This window comes from Mangifera indica, chromosome 14, assembly GCF_011075055.1.
Source record: "Mangifera indica cultivar Alphonso chromosome 14, CATAS_Mindica_2.1, whole genome shotgun sequence".
Taxonomy (NCBI): Eukaryota; Viridiplantae; Streptophyta; class Magnoliopsida; order Sapindales; family Anacardiaceae; genus Mangifera; species Mangifera indica.
This window is the reverse complement of record NC_058150.1, coordinates 5881529-5899392: the sequence shown is the minus strand read 5'-3', so window position 1 is coordinate 5899392 and position 17864 is coordinate 5881529. Positions and strand designations below refer to the sequence as shown.

General features: G+C 33.2%; 2 protein-coding genes and 1 long non-coding RNA gene across 3 annotated transcripts; 2 read left to right on the top strand and 1 right to left on the bottom strand.

Annotated features, from left to right (window-relative positions):
- The first annotated feature begins 4588 nt into the window (after positions 1–4588).
- On the top strand, positions 4589–7703 carry LOC123196279. The gene is made up of 3 exons (XM_044610249.1): positions 4589–5624; positions 6189–6266; positions 6437–7703. The coding sequence occupies exons 1-3, from the start codon at positions 4752–4754 to the stop codon at positions 7526–7528; spliced, it is 2043 nt and encodes a 680-aa protein (XP_044466184.1). The 5' UTR covers positions 4589–4751; the 3' UTR covers positions 7529–7703.
- A 131-nt stretch (positions 7704–7834) lies between these two features.
- On the bottom strand, positions 7835–11950 carry LOC123196280 (protein ULTRAPETALA 1-like). The gene is made up of 3 exons (XM_044610250.1): positions 11314–11950; positions 9339–9663; positions 7835–8221 (listed from the first exon to the last, which is right to left on the bottom strand). The coding sequence occupies exons 1-3, from the start codon at positions 11522–11524 to the stop codon at positions 8047–8049; spliced, it is 711 nt and encodes a 236-aa protein (XP_044466185.1). The 5' UTR covers positions 11525–11950; the 3' UTR covers positions 7835–8046.
- A 167-nt stretch (positions 11951–12117) lies between these two features.
- LOC123196282 lies at positions 12118–12799 on the top strand. The gene is made up of 2 exons (XR_006497674.1): positions 12118–12202; positions 12306–12799. It is a non-coding gene; the product is annotated as an uncharacterized LOC123196282 (long non-coding RNA).
- The last annotated feature ends 5065 nt before the right edge of the window (positions 12800–17864 follow it).

Here is a 17864-nt window from a genome sequence, read left to right as displayed (position 1 = left end):
GGAATATTTCTTAATTTTACACGTATGTGAAGTTTGGTATGCCATTTTGCTTGTTGATTTTGAAAGGGAAAGTTTACAACTAAGAATTACGAACTGCCCAGTTCCATTTAATCAAATTAATCAAGAGTATAACTTTGATATCTAACTGGAGACTTGAACTTGAACTTTCATCCTTACATCACAGCCCCTTGCTACTCAAGAATTACCAATGTTTTCATAAGCATGGGCACTTTGAATTGATATGGGAGTCAAAACCATTCATTGTTGAAAGGTGAATAAGGGCAACCAGCTCACTTGCTTTCAGAACAATAAATATGTTCTTCTATATAGACCAGAAAAGTTTATAACTAGCGTTGTGTCATGACTGCTGTGAATATTGAATACGATCCATGTGAAGTGCAGCAGAATATAGAGGTAACGTGTCCCATTTCTGTCTTTATTGTCAGTAACAGCTTGCAACCTCAGGGACAGCTTTCTATTATAAATGTTCTTGCCTTCTTGAGGTGGAAGAAGAACAACTTTGTATTAACTCCTTAAACTTAAATGACAATCAGCTTCCAACATTTAGTGTTGATAGCAGGAGGTGGGTCTCTCACAATTATGAAACTATTTTCTTCAAAGGGTTGTCTTGCCCTTGCTTAAGAGTTAAGTTATCCTGTACTGTAGTATGGTCAGGTTTCCATGGCTGTAACCGGGGTTCGTAGTTACAGATACCTGACAGTCATGCCTGGTAGAGTTGGTAATTTTGAACTCGTTCCGTTAAAACTGGGTTATAACTTACAAGTAAAATTTTTATAGCGGGTCTAAGATTGAATTTGAGACAAGTTTAGTCTAATCCAAATATAAATTTGGTTCAAATGAGTTTAAAATAATCTTAAATGTAAGCAAATTCAAATTTAAATTTAAATATGAATTAAATAATTTTTAAACTCGAGTTTTATAAATGTTTCCTTGAAACATTTTAACTAATAAATATTAAAATAATACTATTCTAATAATTCTTTTATTTAGTTATAATATTAAAAAAAAATTCAATTCAATTTAACTTAATTTTAACTTTATCCAAACGAGCTATTAACTCTAATGTTAGGTTACCGAGATTAAGATAGATAATATATAGACTTAAGGGATTGGTCATTTTCAATATAAACTAAAATATAAAGCCATGTCTCACCCAAGAATTGATGAGGTGACATATTTTCCTGTTTTAAATTTAAAAAAATTTATCTTTTTCATTCTTATGTTAAATAAATTTAAAAAACTGGTTAATTTTTTTTTTTATAAATTTGTTAAAAAAAACTAAATTATATTTCATCTCGAATTTTTTATCAAATGCTTTTTACTTTAATTTATATTAATTTTAATTAAATTAATAAAATATTATACTAATAGAAATATAAATATAGGTGATCACAATGTATAATCGCATGTTTGGTAGACGAGAAAGTTTGGAAAATGATAAGGGTACTAACGAAAACTTTTCAAGGAATTTTGGCAATTCAAAAAAAAATATGGGGTGTTTTAAATAGTTTAAATTTTAAATATGTCCCATGATAATTTAAAAAATGATATTTATGAAAAAAAATAATAAAATATTATATATTTAAAAAATATATAAAGTGAATTTGATAATTTTTAAAATAAGATAAAAAAATATTCATTTGCTCATAATAAGTTTTGAAAGATGATAATAATATACCTTCACAATATTATTCACAGTTACAATATTTTAAATTTTAGAGACAACACGATTAGTATTACACTCTTATTAAAATATCAATAAAATTATATACATAATTTTTATATATAATTTTATATATAAATAAAAATATATTATAATATAATTAAATATTATTTTATCTTATTGATACCCTTTTATATACTCATTCTAAATTCGTCGAGTTTGTGAAGTTCAGTTCATCATTTTATTTCTTTGAAATGCAGAGGCAATGAATTTTGTGTTGTCCTATTTTACAAGACGAGACGGCGGTGCACTAAAATTTTGATTGGTCAAAGAAGAAAAGTCAACTCCATTTGATTGAAGAAAAAGTCCACATCACTTTAACATGGCATTCGTTCAATGGCCCTCTATTTCAGAATTTTCAAAACATGTTATCGCTTGAAATTTTAGAGAAATTAATTAAATTAATTAAAATTTGATGAATCAATACAATATAACAGTAACTCCCAATTTTACTAACTAGATTTTCACCTATTTTTTCCCATTTTCATGTATCTCGAACGTATTTCATTCGAATTGATTAAATAGATAAACTTTAAAGCATAATAATCATATTCACAATTATTATACCATAAAATCAATATTTTGATTGTTTGTTCGGTAAAATATTGGCCAACTATATCGTCCACATTCTCTCAATTTTCTTCTTCACTCACATATAGTCACGGGTCTTATTAAGTGTCATTTCTGTTTGTCATCATCGACTTTTTTTTAAATCTAATTCGATATTCATTTACCAATATTAAAAAAAAAAAGTTAGAGTTTACCGTTTCATTCTTAAATTGTGTGATAAACTGCCGTTTTATTAAAGTATTTCATGATTTGAAGGATTTACATAATAGTTATGGATTTTGGGTTTAGTTTTTCACTTGATTGTTGTTATGATTGAGACTGAAAATGGTTGAAACTTATTAATACAAGATTGAATTAGACATTAGTCGATCCGGAAAATATTGTCAAATTACCGATTTATTTCGTTACTTTGCATAAGTTACCTTGATATTGCTCAATGCCAGTGGATAAACAATTAGGTATGAATTGATTTTGCTCATTTGAAGAGTACAAAACAATCATTTAAAGATTTAGGGGTCAAATGGATTTTTTCCCATGGTGCATGGATTCGGCAACTATGAAAACATATCACACCAAAAAGGGTTGAAGTGTGCATGGTCGGATTCGGTTTAATTTATAATTATTTTTAAACCAAATTAAGAAAAAAAAAAAGGGCAAATTTCTCAAAACAAATCAAAACGGTTTAGTACTTCAAATCAAATAAAAATAAAATAAAATTTATGATTTGAGCCTATCCTTACAAAAAATTTTAAATAAACTAAAATTGATCTAATTTTTCTATTTAGTTTAAAAAACTAATAATTTTTTTTTATTCAAAGGTTTAAAAAGTTATTATTTTTTTTCTTAAGTTTTTTATCTTCTCTAGTCATTTTCTCTGTTCTGGCCAATAATCGATGCTTCTCACCTATCTTTCCATGACGGCCACTTAGGAGAAGTCTTCGACAATTGAAGAAACAAACAAAATTGTTAGACGAAGACTTATCGTTTTCATCTCTTTCTCGATAGAGTTTCATCTTGTCTTTGTGCGCTAACTAGTCCCGAGCACCAATGAAAGTTTAGGGTGGGAAGAGATGGTTACCAAAGATAGAGACAATGGTTGGATGGGAGAAATAATACCCTAGGGATGAGGAGGGGGGAGTCACTTTTCGAAATTTGGGTAAGTTGAGATTGAGGTGAAATGATTAATTTTTAAAATCTTGGGGGTGGGGGGAATGAGAGAAAATTAGATTTTTTAATATTATTGATAAAATGATATTTTTACTTTAATAACTAATAATTAAACTATTAAAAATTGGATGATGGGATGAATATTTGAATTTTCAAAAAGTTAAAGATAAGAGTTTGGAAATATATCAAACCTTGGGTGGGAAGAAGTTCTTTGACAAATATTTTATTATCAAAAGTTAATATGATTAATAATATATGAAGTAATTAAATTACCATCATATCCTTATACATTAAAATATTAACAAAGTAGTCTTAATATGGTTATAACTTTGCCTCTATTTAATAAATTTAATTCAATATATTAAAGACGTTTGAGAAAAAAAATCGAAATTCCAATTATTTTTCTAATTTTATTAATTAAAAACAATAATTATTTATATTATCAATTTACCTAAACACTATATTAATTCATAAACATTAATTTTAAGTTAATAAATCTTTATAATATTCTTTGGTTTTGGTAATAAAAAAATTCATGAACCACCATACTAATAAATTAGCACAGTACCATGATAGTCAAATTACATTTTATATCGTGTATTAAAAATTTAATTTATCATATTGTATATAGAGTATTATATTATATGATATAATTTTTAAAAAATAAAATAATAAAAATTATCATTGACACATCATTATTTTAAAAAATATTACAAACATTTTTGAAAATTTAAAATTTTTTATATACACTTCTATTATATCATCATTTTCTCTTAAAAAATATCAATTCGTATTAGTAATATGTATAATATCGTATGATGCGTCTACTAAATCATATTAATTTAATATATCTTATAATATATATTATTTTTTATATTATATTATATTATATCGTATGATACATATCATGTATGGTATGATATTGAACATGAAATAAAAAAAACAGTTGTGCTTGCTTTTGTCATATATGACCTGTTAGCAGGCTTCATGTTGAAACATCAGTTTAGTCTTTCGGCCCGGCCCATCAGCTGAACTTCGTAGCCAATAATGCTCTAAAGCGGCGTCGTTTATATTCTTCAGTCAACAGACGTTATAAAAACTAGGGTTTAAGAACCGAAGCATCCCCAAACAAACCCTATTAACCGTTAGTGGTTTAAGCCCCGTCCGTAAAGCTGCTGCTATTTTGTCGCAACTATGAAACTCCAATCCACTCTTTACTGCCAGACCTATTTAAACGTTCATCTAAACCCTACTCTTTGCGTTTTAAGCGATGGAAGGGTTTATCACTGAGCCTACCATTGAAGGAAAAAACATCAGTCCAGCTTCAAAGCTAAAAAAATTTGAGGACCCGCTTGACAATGTTGATCTCAAAATCACCGACTTGTCTTTTGCCGACTCATTTCTCGATTTTGATTCCATAAAGGAGTTTTTCGAAGATAACCAACAAAACCCAGACAGGATAACCTTAGAGAATATTGAATTTAGGGTTTTTGAGAAGAGTTTAAAGATGGATGGAGAAGAAAAAACCAATTTTGGGGACGGGATGCTAGACGGGTATGACCCGATTTTAGACGGGTCGGGTAGTGCGGTAAAGGTTAACGCGTTAGAAGGCGAGAAGGAGAAGGACTTGAGTTGTTATACAGAGGAAGTGATGAGTAAAGTTAGTTTGTTTGGTGAGAAGAGTAAAGTGATGAGAGAAAGTGGGAAAGTTGGTTTGGCCGTTGGGAGGGATTCGGATGCTGTTGATGGGAGTGGCGCGAAGACTGAAAGAGCAAGTGACGAGAATGAGAGTGAAGGTGATTCAGAGTCTGAGGCTGAGAGCTCAACTTCTTCATCATCATCATCTTCTAGTAGTAGTAGTGATGATGATGAGGAAGAGGAAGAAGATGAAGATGAAGATGAGAAAGAGGAAATGAAGATTCCAGTAAAAAGAGATACGGTTGTGGTGGGTGATCTTGAAGAAGGCGAGATAGAAGTTGTTGATGGAGAGGAGATGGTTGCTAGAAATTATGATGATAGTGATGAGGAGCAAACTGAAAAGGACGTGGTTGGAGGGAGTGATATCGAATTTGATGATGTTGATGTGGATGAAATTGGTGAAGGTACTATGGGAGGGCCTATTAAGTCGAAGAATGAACTGCAGGTAGGTGATAGTGTCTGTGATCGTATTCTGTGTCAAAAATATTTTTTCTCTTCTGTTGCCCGTTGTTTTGAGATGTGAGGAATGTGAAGTTACTAATGTTTGCATCTTAGAACTTACTAGCAGTCTTGTGCATATTTAACAAAACATCGGGTGAATGGTTTTGAAACTAGATATCACTTTTTCAAGGATTACTTATCACCAAGCAGATATCTTTTCTATCTCTAACATCTGAAACGTGCACTGTGGCCTTGGAGGAAAATGGTATTGTTCTGAAGAGGATTTTCGGCTGCTAAACTGCTAAAGCCAAAGTGAAAAGAAACATGACTGGAAGCATGGGTATTGAAATAGGTTGAGCATCGATTGATGTGTGGAAACTAATTAACATGTCATGTGTCGGATTTCCTCATAACTGAAGCTATTATTTTCTCTTATCTTCTCCTGGGACCTCTAGTATAATCCTTATATATGTACATGTATGCTTTACTCATTTTATCAATGTGGTTAATCTTTTGAGGCTCTCATTAGTTTATGAAGCAGGTGAATAATGTTTGTGTAATATTGTAGGTTCTCCCTCCAGTTCCTCAGGTGAATATTACCTTGCAACCACATCATCAAATGCAGCCTGTTGGGGTTGTTCTGTCGGTAAGTTCATGAATGACACAAGACAGAGTGTTAATTATCTTTGGAGTTAATTAGCTGATTCATAGGCCTGTTCCATTTGATTTCAGTCATTAAATTGTTAAACTGGAACGAGGAAAATTTGATATTTTAGCAATATAAGTAGTTCTATGATTTTTCTTACAATATTGCAGGTTATAGGTGTCCAAGTCATTGTTGAAGGGGTGGAGAAGCATAACCCTCTAAATGAGGGTTCTATACTCTGGATAACTGAAAGCAGATCCCCTTTGGGGCTGATTGATGAAATTTTTGGACCTGTTAAAAACCCTTACTATGTGATACGATACAATTCGGAAAGTGAAATCCCTGCTAGTGTCTGTGTAGGCTGTCCAATCTCTTTTGTTCAAGAGTTTGCCAATCATGTGCTTAATCACATGAATCTATATAAGAAAGGGTATGACGCATCTGGTGACAATGATGAAGAGTTATCAGATGAAGCGGAGTTTTCAGATGATGAGAAAGAAGCTGAGTATAAAAGCAAGCTAAAGATGGAAAAGAGGGGCATGAGTGACAAGAAACCTGGTAACGGGAAAAACAATCGAAAGAACGGTAAAAATGCTTGGAAAAATGATAGGCATTCAGTTCCACAAATGGCTGGAGTTGGTCAGCCAATACCTAATCAAAACCAGAATCAGATTCCTTTTCCAGCATCCCTGGGTCATGGTATTCCTTCTTCCAACATTTTACAAGGCTTTCTTGGTGGAATTGGTTCTCTTCCACACTTTCGGCCAATGGCACCTTCAAATGGAGTTTGGACCAATGAGATGCAATCTCAGCAACCACAGAATGCTTTATTCCCTAGTGGATTTCCAATGAATAGCATGCCATGGCCTTCTCAGAATTATCAGCAGCCTCCTTTCCAGCCTATGATGAACAATACTGCCCTACTGCGGCAGTATAATCCTATTCATACATTACCTGTGGGGCAGCCGAATGTCTTTGTAAGGCATACTGGATTTATGAGGGAAAACGTCATGAGCCAAATGGTTGGGGTGGGTTTACGGGGCCAGCCTGCCCCCCCATGTGCAAATGGCAGAGGAGTGGAGATTCCTTCCAATGGACCGCAACAGTACAATTCCCAAGCTGGTTATTGTCCTCCGGCTGGCATTGAAACTCCCAAACAGTTTGAAACGAGTGCAGGTGCATCTTTGAATCATCTAAGGAAACCATATCATAGAGGGGGTGGACGCTTTGCTGGTGGGAGAGGTTGCCAGCAGTCCAGATGAAATCATGCATTGTGTTCGTTTTTGAGCTTTAGCAAAATGAATTAGCTTAGCTTGAGAGTTGCAGGAGCCATAGGGGGGCTCTAATTTACTTTAGTGGTTGAGATAAACTGATTGAATGGATACGATGTTGAGAAGTTGTCCCTAATAAATTAAGATAACAAATGCTTCTGTTTCAGCCGAAGTAGCTGATTATATCGACAAATTTTTAGCTTTCTTAACCTCCAAACACAATATTCAAGTCCCCTGAGTACTCCCTAATTAAAATATCAAACAAATTAAATTAAAAAAGAACAATGAGAACATATATGGAGATAATAAATCACTTGATTAAAGTTCTTGAAGCAGTCAGTGAGAACAATGAATACTGAACCCAGAGACTGGAAAATTTAAGTACAACATAGGAAAGGGAACAACCGAAGGCTTCTTTTAAAATGTGGGGAGGAGCTTTTATGAAACAACAATGGTCATAAATAAATAACCCACCCACCAACCTTAAAGGGGATTTCTCCAGATATAATTCAAGTTCTAGCGTTCCTTGTAAAGTCAATGCAAGTCTGGCAGGTGCAGTCAGAGAAACGACATAAATCACAACCAAAGCAAACACAGGAAGTGCAACCCTTGCAAGTTGGAGAACGAGGACATCCCCTGTACACTCTGCGACTTGCTCGTTCTTCTTCATCTTCACAACTTATCCTGCATAAACCCATCAGCCAAAATTTTCATTTCTTCAAGTTTCAAATGTAAGCACCAACTCAAATGTCATATTATAATACTATCAGCTAACCATGACTATCTGCACATACACAGATAGGCTTAAGCTAGCTACTACAACAATCTGTGCAAGCATAGCTATTTTGCATACGTTCGAAGGACACAGGTCATGATCAAGCTGTTATCATTTGTTTCCAGCATCAAACTTTGTCATAGAGGCACAAACACCACATATAAAGAAAAACATCTGATATTAGAGCATGTGTGTGAGTGTGATAACAGTTTTAGTAAACTGAATAAAAAATTACAATTTAATGGTTCATAATTGGAGTTTCTAACCTCATATCTAACTAATAAGATCAAACAACTTAGTAGCTAAATGTGCCTGGATGGCAGAGACACTCTGTTTTTCAATCACAGCATACGGCTACAGGATGAGATCTCAAAGATGTTTGATGATTCTAATACATCACACAATTATTTATTCAGTCTGCCGTTTATTCAATCAAGTTCCTCAAATATTCACAAATTTGGCATGCAAAAGATATTATGCAAATGGGTACTATCATCAATTCAGTGCAAGTCAGAATTTTGACACAGTATTACAAATATTGATTGCATTTCACCAAGAAAGAGATAACAATTTGATAAAAAAAAAGGTAACGTGCTTCTTTAATCTTCACTTAGCAAATACATAACAGCATTCAAACAACAATACAAGTAAATAAATCATGTATGTAAATTTCAGAAGCCGAGAATCTTTAAGTAATGATGAATTCCCTCCAAGTTCGAATGATATAACTAAATCTAAAAACTTATAGACATGGGCATCACCACCTTAATTAAAATCCCATTACACCAACTTGCTGCAAGTCAACAGAGCAAATATTACCTTTCAAATCAGTTAGGGAAAAAACCATGACCATTAAACAAAGTCAGGTTGCAGGAAATGTTAGTTACCCTGAGGCATGAATTGTATGGTTCATTGAACATCACCCCCTACTCCCCAAAACCCACACACAGCAAAAATATGAAAAATACCACCATCATCCAATATTTGCTTTAAAAAGAACTTAATCAATGTATATGTGAAACATACTTGTCATAGGGCAGATCAGCACACTGCCAGTTCTTATCTGCTAAAGCATTATGGTGAATCAGACATTCCTCTTTGGTCCGCAACCGAAACCTACGCTCCTTGTTACACTTAGTACAACGAACAAATTCATCACGATGACAAATTCGTCCGGTTTGGGATCTGTGGGATCCATTTCCATTTTTTGATGCTTGGTTGTAATATTTGAGCAAGACTGTCTTTGACAATGAAACCTTCTCCCCGTTAACTATGACCCAAACATTGTTCTTCCATTTCCTAGCTGTCTCTCTTCCAGAATGCTTCTCAAATGCAGCTGGAGTTAACTTGTCTGGTCAATGAAATCACTACCAAAGCAGTTAGTAATGCTAAAATGATGCTTGACATTGACAAGGAAAGTTGAAAGAAAAAGAAATAACAAAAAGAAAGACATGATCTGGATAAAAATAATGAAACAAACCAGAAAGGATATTTACTAAATACTGATATGTTTTAATCGTTTGGACTAAATACTTGAAAGCTCCCAGTAAGGAGTTAGGCAGTAAAAGTATGGGATAAGAGGTCAGCATCACATCAGTGCAACACATAGCATGATTAGAAGGAAACACATAATTTGTGGACGTTGTTGAAAAAGCTCACATTGAAGAAACAAGGACCATAACTGGATTATGCGGCCATTATACTTACTAAATATTATCAGCATCAACAAATGGGCAATCGTACAAAGAAGAATAATAATAAAACTAAGGGATTCAATGCCTACATAGTGGGTCCAGAAGATGGTGGTTTCACTTTTGAAGTTAAGCGAAGTGGATAAATGCTCGCTTTCTCACTCTGACACAACTATTCCTCCTATAAACAGAATACATTCTCCCCTATCATATAGCTAAGTTTCCTATGGAGACACTAATCGGCAAAACAGTTTGCCCTAGATGTTAGATATTAATCAACACTCAGACTTCAAAATATACGAGCTCATCAAACTGCACTCCCCAACTGATGTTGAAAAGTAATAAAATCTAAAGATGATCATCAAACTGCACTCCCTAACAGATGTTGAAAATGTCTACAATCTCAAAATGCTCATCAAAATGCACTCCCCAAAAAAAGTTGAAACCTTCTATCATCTGAAGATTAATTTCACTGATGTCTCTGTGTTAATTTTAAGGAAATTCTTTGTAGATGGCAACCTGTTTCAATGGCAGAACAGAAGCAAATGATCGAAGTAAAGGATCATTGATTATAGTAGTCAGAAGAAGGTGCACACACACGATGTTCTAGGGTCTTAAACAAACGGAAACACAAGCATAAGAAAAAGCACATAAAACACATCCATCATGAATACAAGTTTTGACGTTTGATCATAGTGGCCAGGAGTTGTTCATGAAATAAAAACATAGTTCTCATATAACCTCAGATTGTAACTGAGTTGACCTGTAATACTTGTGGGATTGTAACTGAGTTGACCTGTAATACTTGTGCTGACATATCATGAAAAGAAGAACTTGGTCAAAACCCATCTAGTAAAACAAAGGACACAACGCTGCATGATAAGTTTGAACGTCAAGACTTTACTCTGTCTAACCGGTAGAAGAAAACTCTGGCCTCAGAAAGGTCAAAATAGGACCTTCAAAAGACAATGATACAATGTAGGTTTCATTACGAAAATACGCAATTAAAACTAACTTCTTGAATCAACAAAGAACTCAGGGTTTTGGGCAATAAAACCACATTCATCGCGTGGTACTAAACGAAGGAGAGATGATTCACTGGGACAAAATAACATACACTTAACTGTATAACAACAAAAAACCACCGAACAACTTAGAAAGCTCTCTCCATCGGATTAAACAACAAAAAGGCGACCAGCCATCAAAGTCAATACATACGCATTAAACATGCATAAATAAAAATCGAAACCCATTTCTCTTAAAACACCGGAAAGAAAGAGAGAGTCCAGAGAGAGAATGGAGAGAGAGACCTTCATTGCAACCTGGGGTGCATTCACAGGTGATTTCTAGGTCACCATTAGAGAAAACCCTAAGTTTGCCAACAGCATCTCCATATCTATGGCTTGTACACCCACAAATAACTTCGATATAATCTCCACCTCTCTTAACGCCACTTACCTCTCTCAACTCCTCATCGCTAAACATCATCAACCCACTCTCTTTCTCCACTCCATTAGCCATTTTTTCACGCACAAACCCAATCTCTCTCCACTCTGTGAAGAATGGTCTTATTTATTGTATATAATAAAAAATAAGCAACAAAGAAAACCCACCCGGCAAATCAAAGGAAAGAATCGAGATATGGGGAATGTTGAATGAAGATTGCTTTTTGGGTATAAAAGGAAAAATCACAAAAATAAAACAAATATTAATGGTAAATAAGAAGACTTAAAAAACACGCATCTTATGAAGTTACTACGAGAGATCTGGCGGAGAAAAACGTTGAATGAGTAATAGATAGATAGATAGATAGACAGATAGAAAGAGAAAGAGAAATAAGTTTGTTGTAGGTGTTGCCGTTGGTGCCGCTGAGGAGTTGTACTGGTGTATGCGTGTAACAGTTTGATTGGAAAGGGAGAGTGAAAGAGGGGCTGGGTTTTGGGGCGATGAAGTGAAAATGAGCTGGCCAAAGAGAGAAAGAAAGAAATATATGTCGTGGGGTGAGGGCAGTTCAAAGCTTTAAGGGTGCTAGTTGCATGATATGACATGAGAGACAACAACAGCATGAATAAATAAACAAAATAAATAAATTTTTAATTGAAATTCACTCATTTAATAACACAGAGAGGCTTTGGGGTCAGCACAGTCAGGAGGAGACCTTTTGGTTTAAGGGAAATCCTCGCATGGGAACAAGACGAGGTTTATTGAAAACTGTTCTCTCCCTTTCCCTCTCCCTCTCCCTCACCTCTTTTCTTTACAGGTGGTTTCCATGGTGGGTTTTACAGTTTTTTGTCTTTGACAGGTCAAATCTACGCTGTGTTAAACTACCTTCCGGTGGGTAAAGCGACATGAAACAGAGACAAGAAAATGAATCAATAAATAAGCACCATCTCGCTCTACCTTTCTATCATAAAAGCACTGCCCTTTATTTATTCAACGATTACAAAATTTATTGGTTGAAGAAGCAAAGAGAGTATACTATTTATTAAGTTTGAGCCATTATTGAAAAGCTACACACAAAAGTAGACCCGATGAGATGTAGTTTTTATTAGGACAAACGACAATAATTTTTGTTTGGGTCTGACAGAAGACAATAATCAAATGATTAATACTGCACTGTACTTAAACATTTCCAATTCATTACTCATTACCTTTAATTAATTTGTTTCTGCTTTCCTGGGTTGCCACTGTCATGGTGGCTATGGAACAAGATCATCTCGTGACCACCTTCAAACCCATCATAATATTTGTTTAATTTAAGTAAAGCATATCTCAATAAAGTCAGTAGATTATATACTTTGATGCTTTGCAGTGGTATTATATATATAATGTTTTGTATACATCTGCTGGAAAGCATGCTGTATATATTAGACGCCCCTTTTCTTTAAAATATACAGATATGGAGAAAGTAATGACCTTTCTTTTTTGTGTGGCTAATCTCTTTTAGGGTATATTTATATATGAAGCCACGACTCCTTTTGATTCTTTGTTTCCCCAATGATTCAGAGTTTTATATATATATGCATGGCATTGTTGATGCATTATGAGCAGAATGATCACGCACGAAAGTAAATCCCAGCCCAGTATTTGCTTTCAAGGGGATCTTTCCCAGGCATACAGTCATCAAACCAATTGCGTGCGGCGCAAATTATTCCCAGGAATATAATCGGAATCGGAAGGGCCATAGAGATCTGCCCAGTGCAGGGATAATTATGTATTGTAATAGTTTTATAACATCAACTATCATGCATTCAGCATTTTCGTCAATTTCAATCTTATCATCGATTCAGTAAAACAATAAGGCTAGCTGCAATAACCATGCAAGTTGCTGCCACATCACGACTTGGTAGTTTGTTTATGCCCTGCAAATCCATTTGGAGGCTATGTATTATTATATTATATATTTCCCACAAAATGGTAACATGTGTGGCCAACTTGTCATTTTTCTAGATCATCAGAGAATAGTCTCACCAGGTAAAATTTCTCACCTATTAGCAAGGTATCTCTAATATTGTCTTCTTGAAAATCAATTTTACATATGTGCATATTATAGTTTAAGATCATTACTTTTGTCTTACTTTAGATTTATTAGAGAAACGGTTTTAACTCTCAATCAGTTTGTATAAAAATAAACTAATCCATCTTAAATACGTTTCAAACGATATTGTGTATGCTTTGTGGTTAGAATGTCCTAACAAGCAACAACAAACCCATAAAATTAAACACACCTATCAATCATCATGCTTGTCTGAACTCTTGAACTCTTATTACACCCATCAATCTTAGGCCATGACAAATGGTTTCCGTATTCTCTATGGGGAGGTGGAATTTTGATTCTTGGACCAACTGAGCCATAAAGCCGCAAACGCATGGTGGATAGAATTGCAGTCATCATCATTAAACACCTTTTTTCCATGGAATTTGATGGATGAAATCCATTACAACTTTGACACACTAAATAGCATGATGTGGTCTCACTTTTTCCATATAATTATGCTAGGCTCCACCCCATCAGACCCCTAAAGTTGTTTGGTACATAAAGTGAATGATTCAATTAACTGGCCTAAACATCTCTTAACATTTTAGTAGGAAAAGTCAATCAGGGAAATCTTTTTCTCTATTTGGGTATCTATATGAGGTTTGAAACCTCATGAAAATTTTCTGTTGTTGAATTTGCCCGGTAAAAAATAGTGCTTAAAACAAGGTGAATTATAATAAAATAAAATTGACAGATTGAAAGTACTTCTCTTTAGTCTTTTATGTTTTTCATGTGCTGGTAAACTATCCCATGGTCAGTACTATTAAATAGACTAAGCTGAAAAGGACCTGCATGCTTGTGAATTGTTTGTGCCAGTGGGGTTTGTAGTAGGCTATATAGCTGTAGCTGGATTGGATTGTACTATGAAACCTGATTATTTTTCCTTTTCCTTTTTCTATCAGAATTGTCACTTGTCAATGAAGCCACATGATTTTGAATAGTGCAGCATCATTTTTTTCAACAAAAAGTAGGAAATGATCAAGTTCAGTTGCTTCACTTTCTACATTACAATGACAAAGCAGGCCACGATTCTCTCAATCATTTGTTAGAACTTGGCCTAAATTCTTGCCATCCACGTTTGAGGTGAGAATTTTATACTCTCTGTATTCAAAGGGTCATTGGCACCAATCATCAAAGCTTACCCAATAAGTGCAACATACAATACATTAATTGAATAATCATTTAACCCTTTTATATTTTTTTAACAATAAAATTATTCATACACACTTTAAATACATAAAACATGTATATAGATAATATATTATTATATAATTTAATAATTTTAAATTAAAAATAAAATAATACTCAATCACAAGATAACACGTCATTTGTATACCCATTTTATGTATTCAAACTATGTATACATAACATTACTTTTTTTCATAATACCAAGTCATGATGATTTGCCCTTCCATTTTAATGGCTTTTGGCACATGGAAACATATAATTGGTAGTCTTTTCTGAAGAACATACGATTAACATATTAAGTTGATATAATTGACATGAATTAATATGGTCAAGGATTCTAGCTATTTTGTACCTATTGTAAGACCCTTGTTTAATTGGTTAATTATTTTAATTATATATACTTTTTCTTTATTAGCACGTGTCTTGACTGAACATATTCAATTGGAAGTTTTGCCTTGAATCAATTTTTCTCATCTTTCAACTTCACCTATGAAGTGGCCAAGGCAAGAGTTCACATTGGATTCTTAGGAGAAGGAGATGAATAATTCCAGCTTGGTATATAGTTGGTGGCCTGCCATGTTGAAATTAATGTGTGTAATATAACATATGTAGTTATAGTGGCAAAGTCTTTCACAATATTGTATTGGTTACTTTTCCAAGTATAAATTTGCTTGGTGGGCACCGACTCAACCTTGTCTTGACTGTAATATTTCCCTCTTAATAGAATCCAATGATGACCTCCAAAAGTGTCAAATACGCCAACCCAATAAGCCGCTAAAACTACATTATTCTTACATAACAAAGGCCATGGTTTGGTTGAAAACCAACTCACACCCATTTAAATTACGAAAATCTAAATACTCACTTATGAGTTATTAAGTTTAATAAAATTTAAGAAAAAAATATTATTTAATAAATAATATTAAAAAATAAAATATTATTTCAATTTTTTTACTCAGTTTAAAAGATTAATTTTTTTTCTTTCAAAAATTTAAAAAGTTGCATTTCCCTTTAAAGGTTTACAGTTCTTCCCTTGCTTTTTCAATGATCGGAATCCAATCTTTAGTTAACAGTGCATGAAGATGGAGATAGGATAGAAGAAACACGCTGATGAAAGATGAAGATTCGATGATGGATGATAAATCTCAAAATCAAAGACACTTTGATTCATCAAATTGTGATTTTTCGTCATCGTTTTTCATCGAATTGACTTCAACAGAAAATGAATCTCATGATAGAAGCACTTCTATACCTAAATCTGATCGATTCTTCGACCATTGTTCTTCAGGGAGAACACCGAGAGGGGGAGAGAGACCAAAGAAGAAGGTAGATAGGAAGTTGAAGTCAGTCGACGAAGAATAAGGCATCAAAGAAGGAAGGAGAAAAAAATAAATTCGAGAGAGAAAAGTGAAGCTTTCAAAATTTAGATGTGGGGGGAAATAGTTAATTTTTTAAAATAAAAGGTGAAAAAATTAAATTTTGAATTTTTTTAATGTTAAATGATAATTATATTTTTCAAATCTAACAGATTTTACTAATTTTAATAATTAACAAATAAATATTTAATTTTTTAAAATTTAATAAATATAAATTTAAGATTGTACTAAACCGTGGGCGGGAATACGTTTTTTTTGGCCAATGATAAAATAAAGAGCATAAGCCTGAATTAGAATTAGTAAGTCGACGGCTTTACTTCGGCTCAAAATTAATAAAAAACTCATTAGGTCCAATAACAAGCTCAAACACATGCTCCTGCCTCAGTTGATAGCAAGCTAGTTGTCAACCACCCACCTCCCCTTTGAAAGAAAAACTCTTTTGGTCCAAGAATTAATTCTTGCAGTCTTACAACTGGTTTAAGTCAATTTAAAAAGGCAATTGTTAAGATACTCTGCACCGGCTGAAACTTTTTGTTGGTGTTGTGCCCAAATTTAAGCATATAGATCACTACTGAAAATCGCATTACATACATGTTGCCTCCACATACCAGTGCATACCCGCAACAACTATTATGTGTTCAGAATAAAATTATACGTACAAACAATTTTTATTAACTAATTTGTACAAATTGAGACGATAACTTCTGATTTAATGATAGTTGTTGTCACCTCAGTTTGTATAGATAAATTATTGTTTTGTCGTCATTCTCCGCTCATTATGTCTCATACACATACAAGTTTGTGACATGTAACGCTTGTAAGTTATTAATGTGTTGTATGATCAGTCCTCCTCCTCCGTCTCTTGACCATGCAATAATTTTCAAGTAATGGGTTGGAATGATTGGACCGAAATAACCAACAAATTTAGGTTGATGTTAATTAAGATTAATCTGATGGCCCGAAATTGGTTGGACTCAGAAAGCCCATATGGAATTAGAGCTTAAATTTTGAAACAAAGTAGTTTATATAACAGTAATACTATCCTCGCCCAGTATAGTATGGTGTATTTAATTAAGTTTTATAATATATAATTATATGATTATGTGATTTTAAATTAAAAATAATATAATATTAAATAATATAATAACATAAAATTTAAATATTTAATTAAATATTAAAAATGTCAAAAGACTTATTTCTACCAAAGGTTTTGTGTAAACTCAAAATTTTATTAACTAACTTTTAAAAACACAAAACTTAAGTTTTGAAAAGTAATAATTTTCTTCTTAAAATCATAAACTCAAAAACCAATCCATTTTTCAATGACAAAATCCACTACAACGAAAAACCCTGCCATCTTCTTCTCCCGTTGACACACAAAGATCAGTGGCCGTTTTTGTTGAACAAAGACGGAAAATCATCTTCATCTTTTTACGTCGGATAAAGATGATTTGTTTTCGTTTAACTATAAATCGATGTCGAGAAAATAGTTTTCGTCTAGCCAAAAATCGACATCGAGAGAATCGTCTTTTTCAATCTTCTGTTAAAACGAACAAAATCTAGAGTTGATTCATAAATTATACAGACACTTGTATGTGTTATCATATGATTGGTCATTTAATCATGTGATAATATATATAAATATATATACTCAAAATAGACAAACATAGTTTTATTATTATAAGACAACGATAAAATATTTAGATCATTGATTTTATATGCAATTGATCGATACATAAAAGGCCGAAACAAGAACATA

What these genes read in the sequence shown, in the direction of transcription:
- LOC123196279 (XM_044610249.1), top strand. Translation starts at nt 4,752, where the DNA reads ATGGAAGGGTTTATCACTGAGCCTACCATTGAAGGAAAAAACATCAGT. An exon ending in AGTCGAAGAATGAACTGCAG is followed by an intron (nt 5,625 to 6,188) that starts GTAGGTGATAGT and finishes GTAATATTGTAG; the next exon opens with GTTCTCCCTCCAGTTCCTCA. An exon ending in CTGTTGGGGTTGTTCTGTCG is followed by an intron (nt 6,267 to 6,436) that starts GTAAGTTCATGA and finishes ACAATATTGCAG; the next exon opens with GTTATAGGTGTCCAAGTCAT.
- LOC123196280 (XM_044610250.1), bottom strand. Translation starts at nt 11,524, where the DNA reads ATGGCTAATGGAGTGGAGAAAGAGAGTGGGTTGATGATGTTTAGCGAT. An exon ending in CACCCCAGGTTGCAATGAAG is followed by an intron (nt 9,664 to 11,313) that starts GTCTCTCTCTCC and finishes TTCATTGACCAG; the next exon opens with ACAAGTTAACTCCAGCTGCA. An exon ending in GCTGATCTGCCCTATGACAA is followed by an intron (nt 8,222 to 9,338) that starts GTATGTTTCACA and finishes GGGTTTATGCAG; the next exon opens with GATAAGTTGTGAAGATGAAG.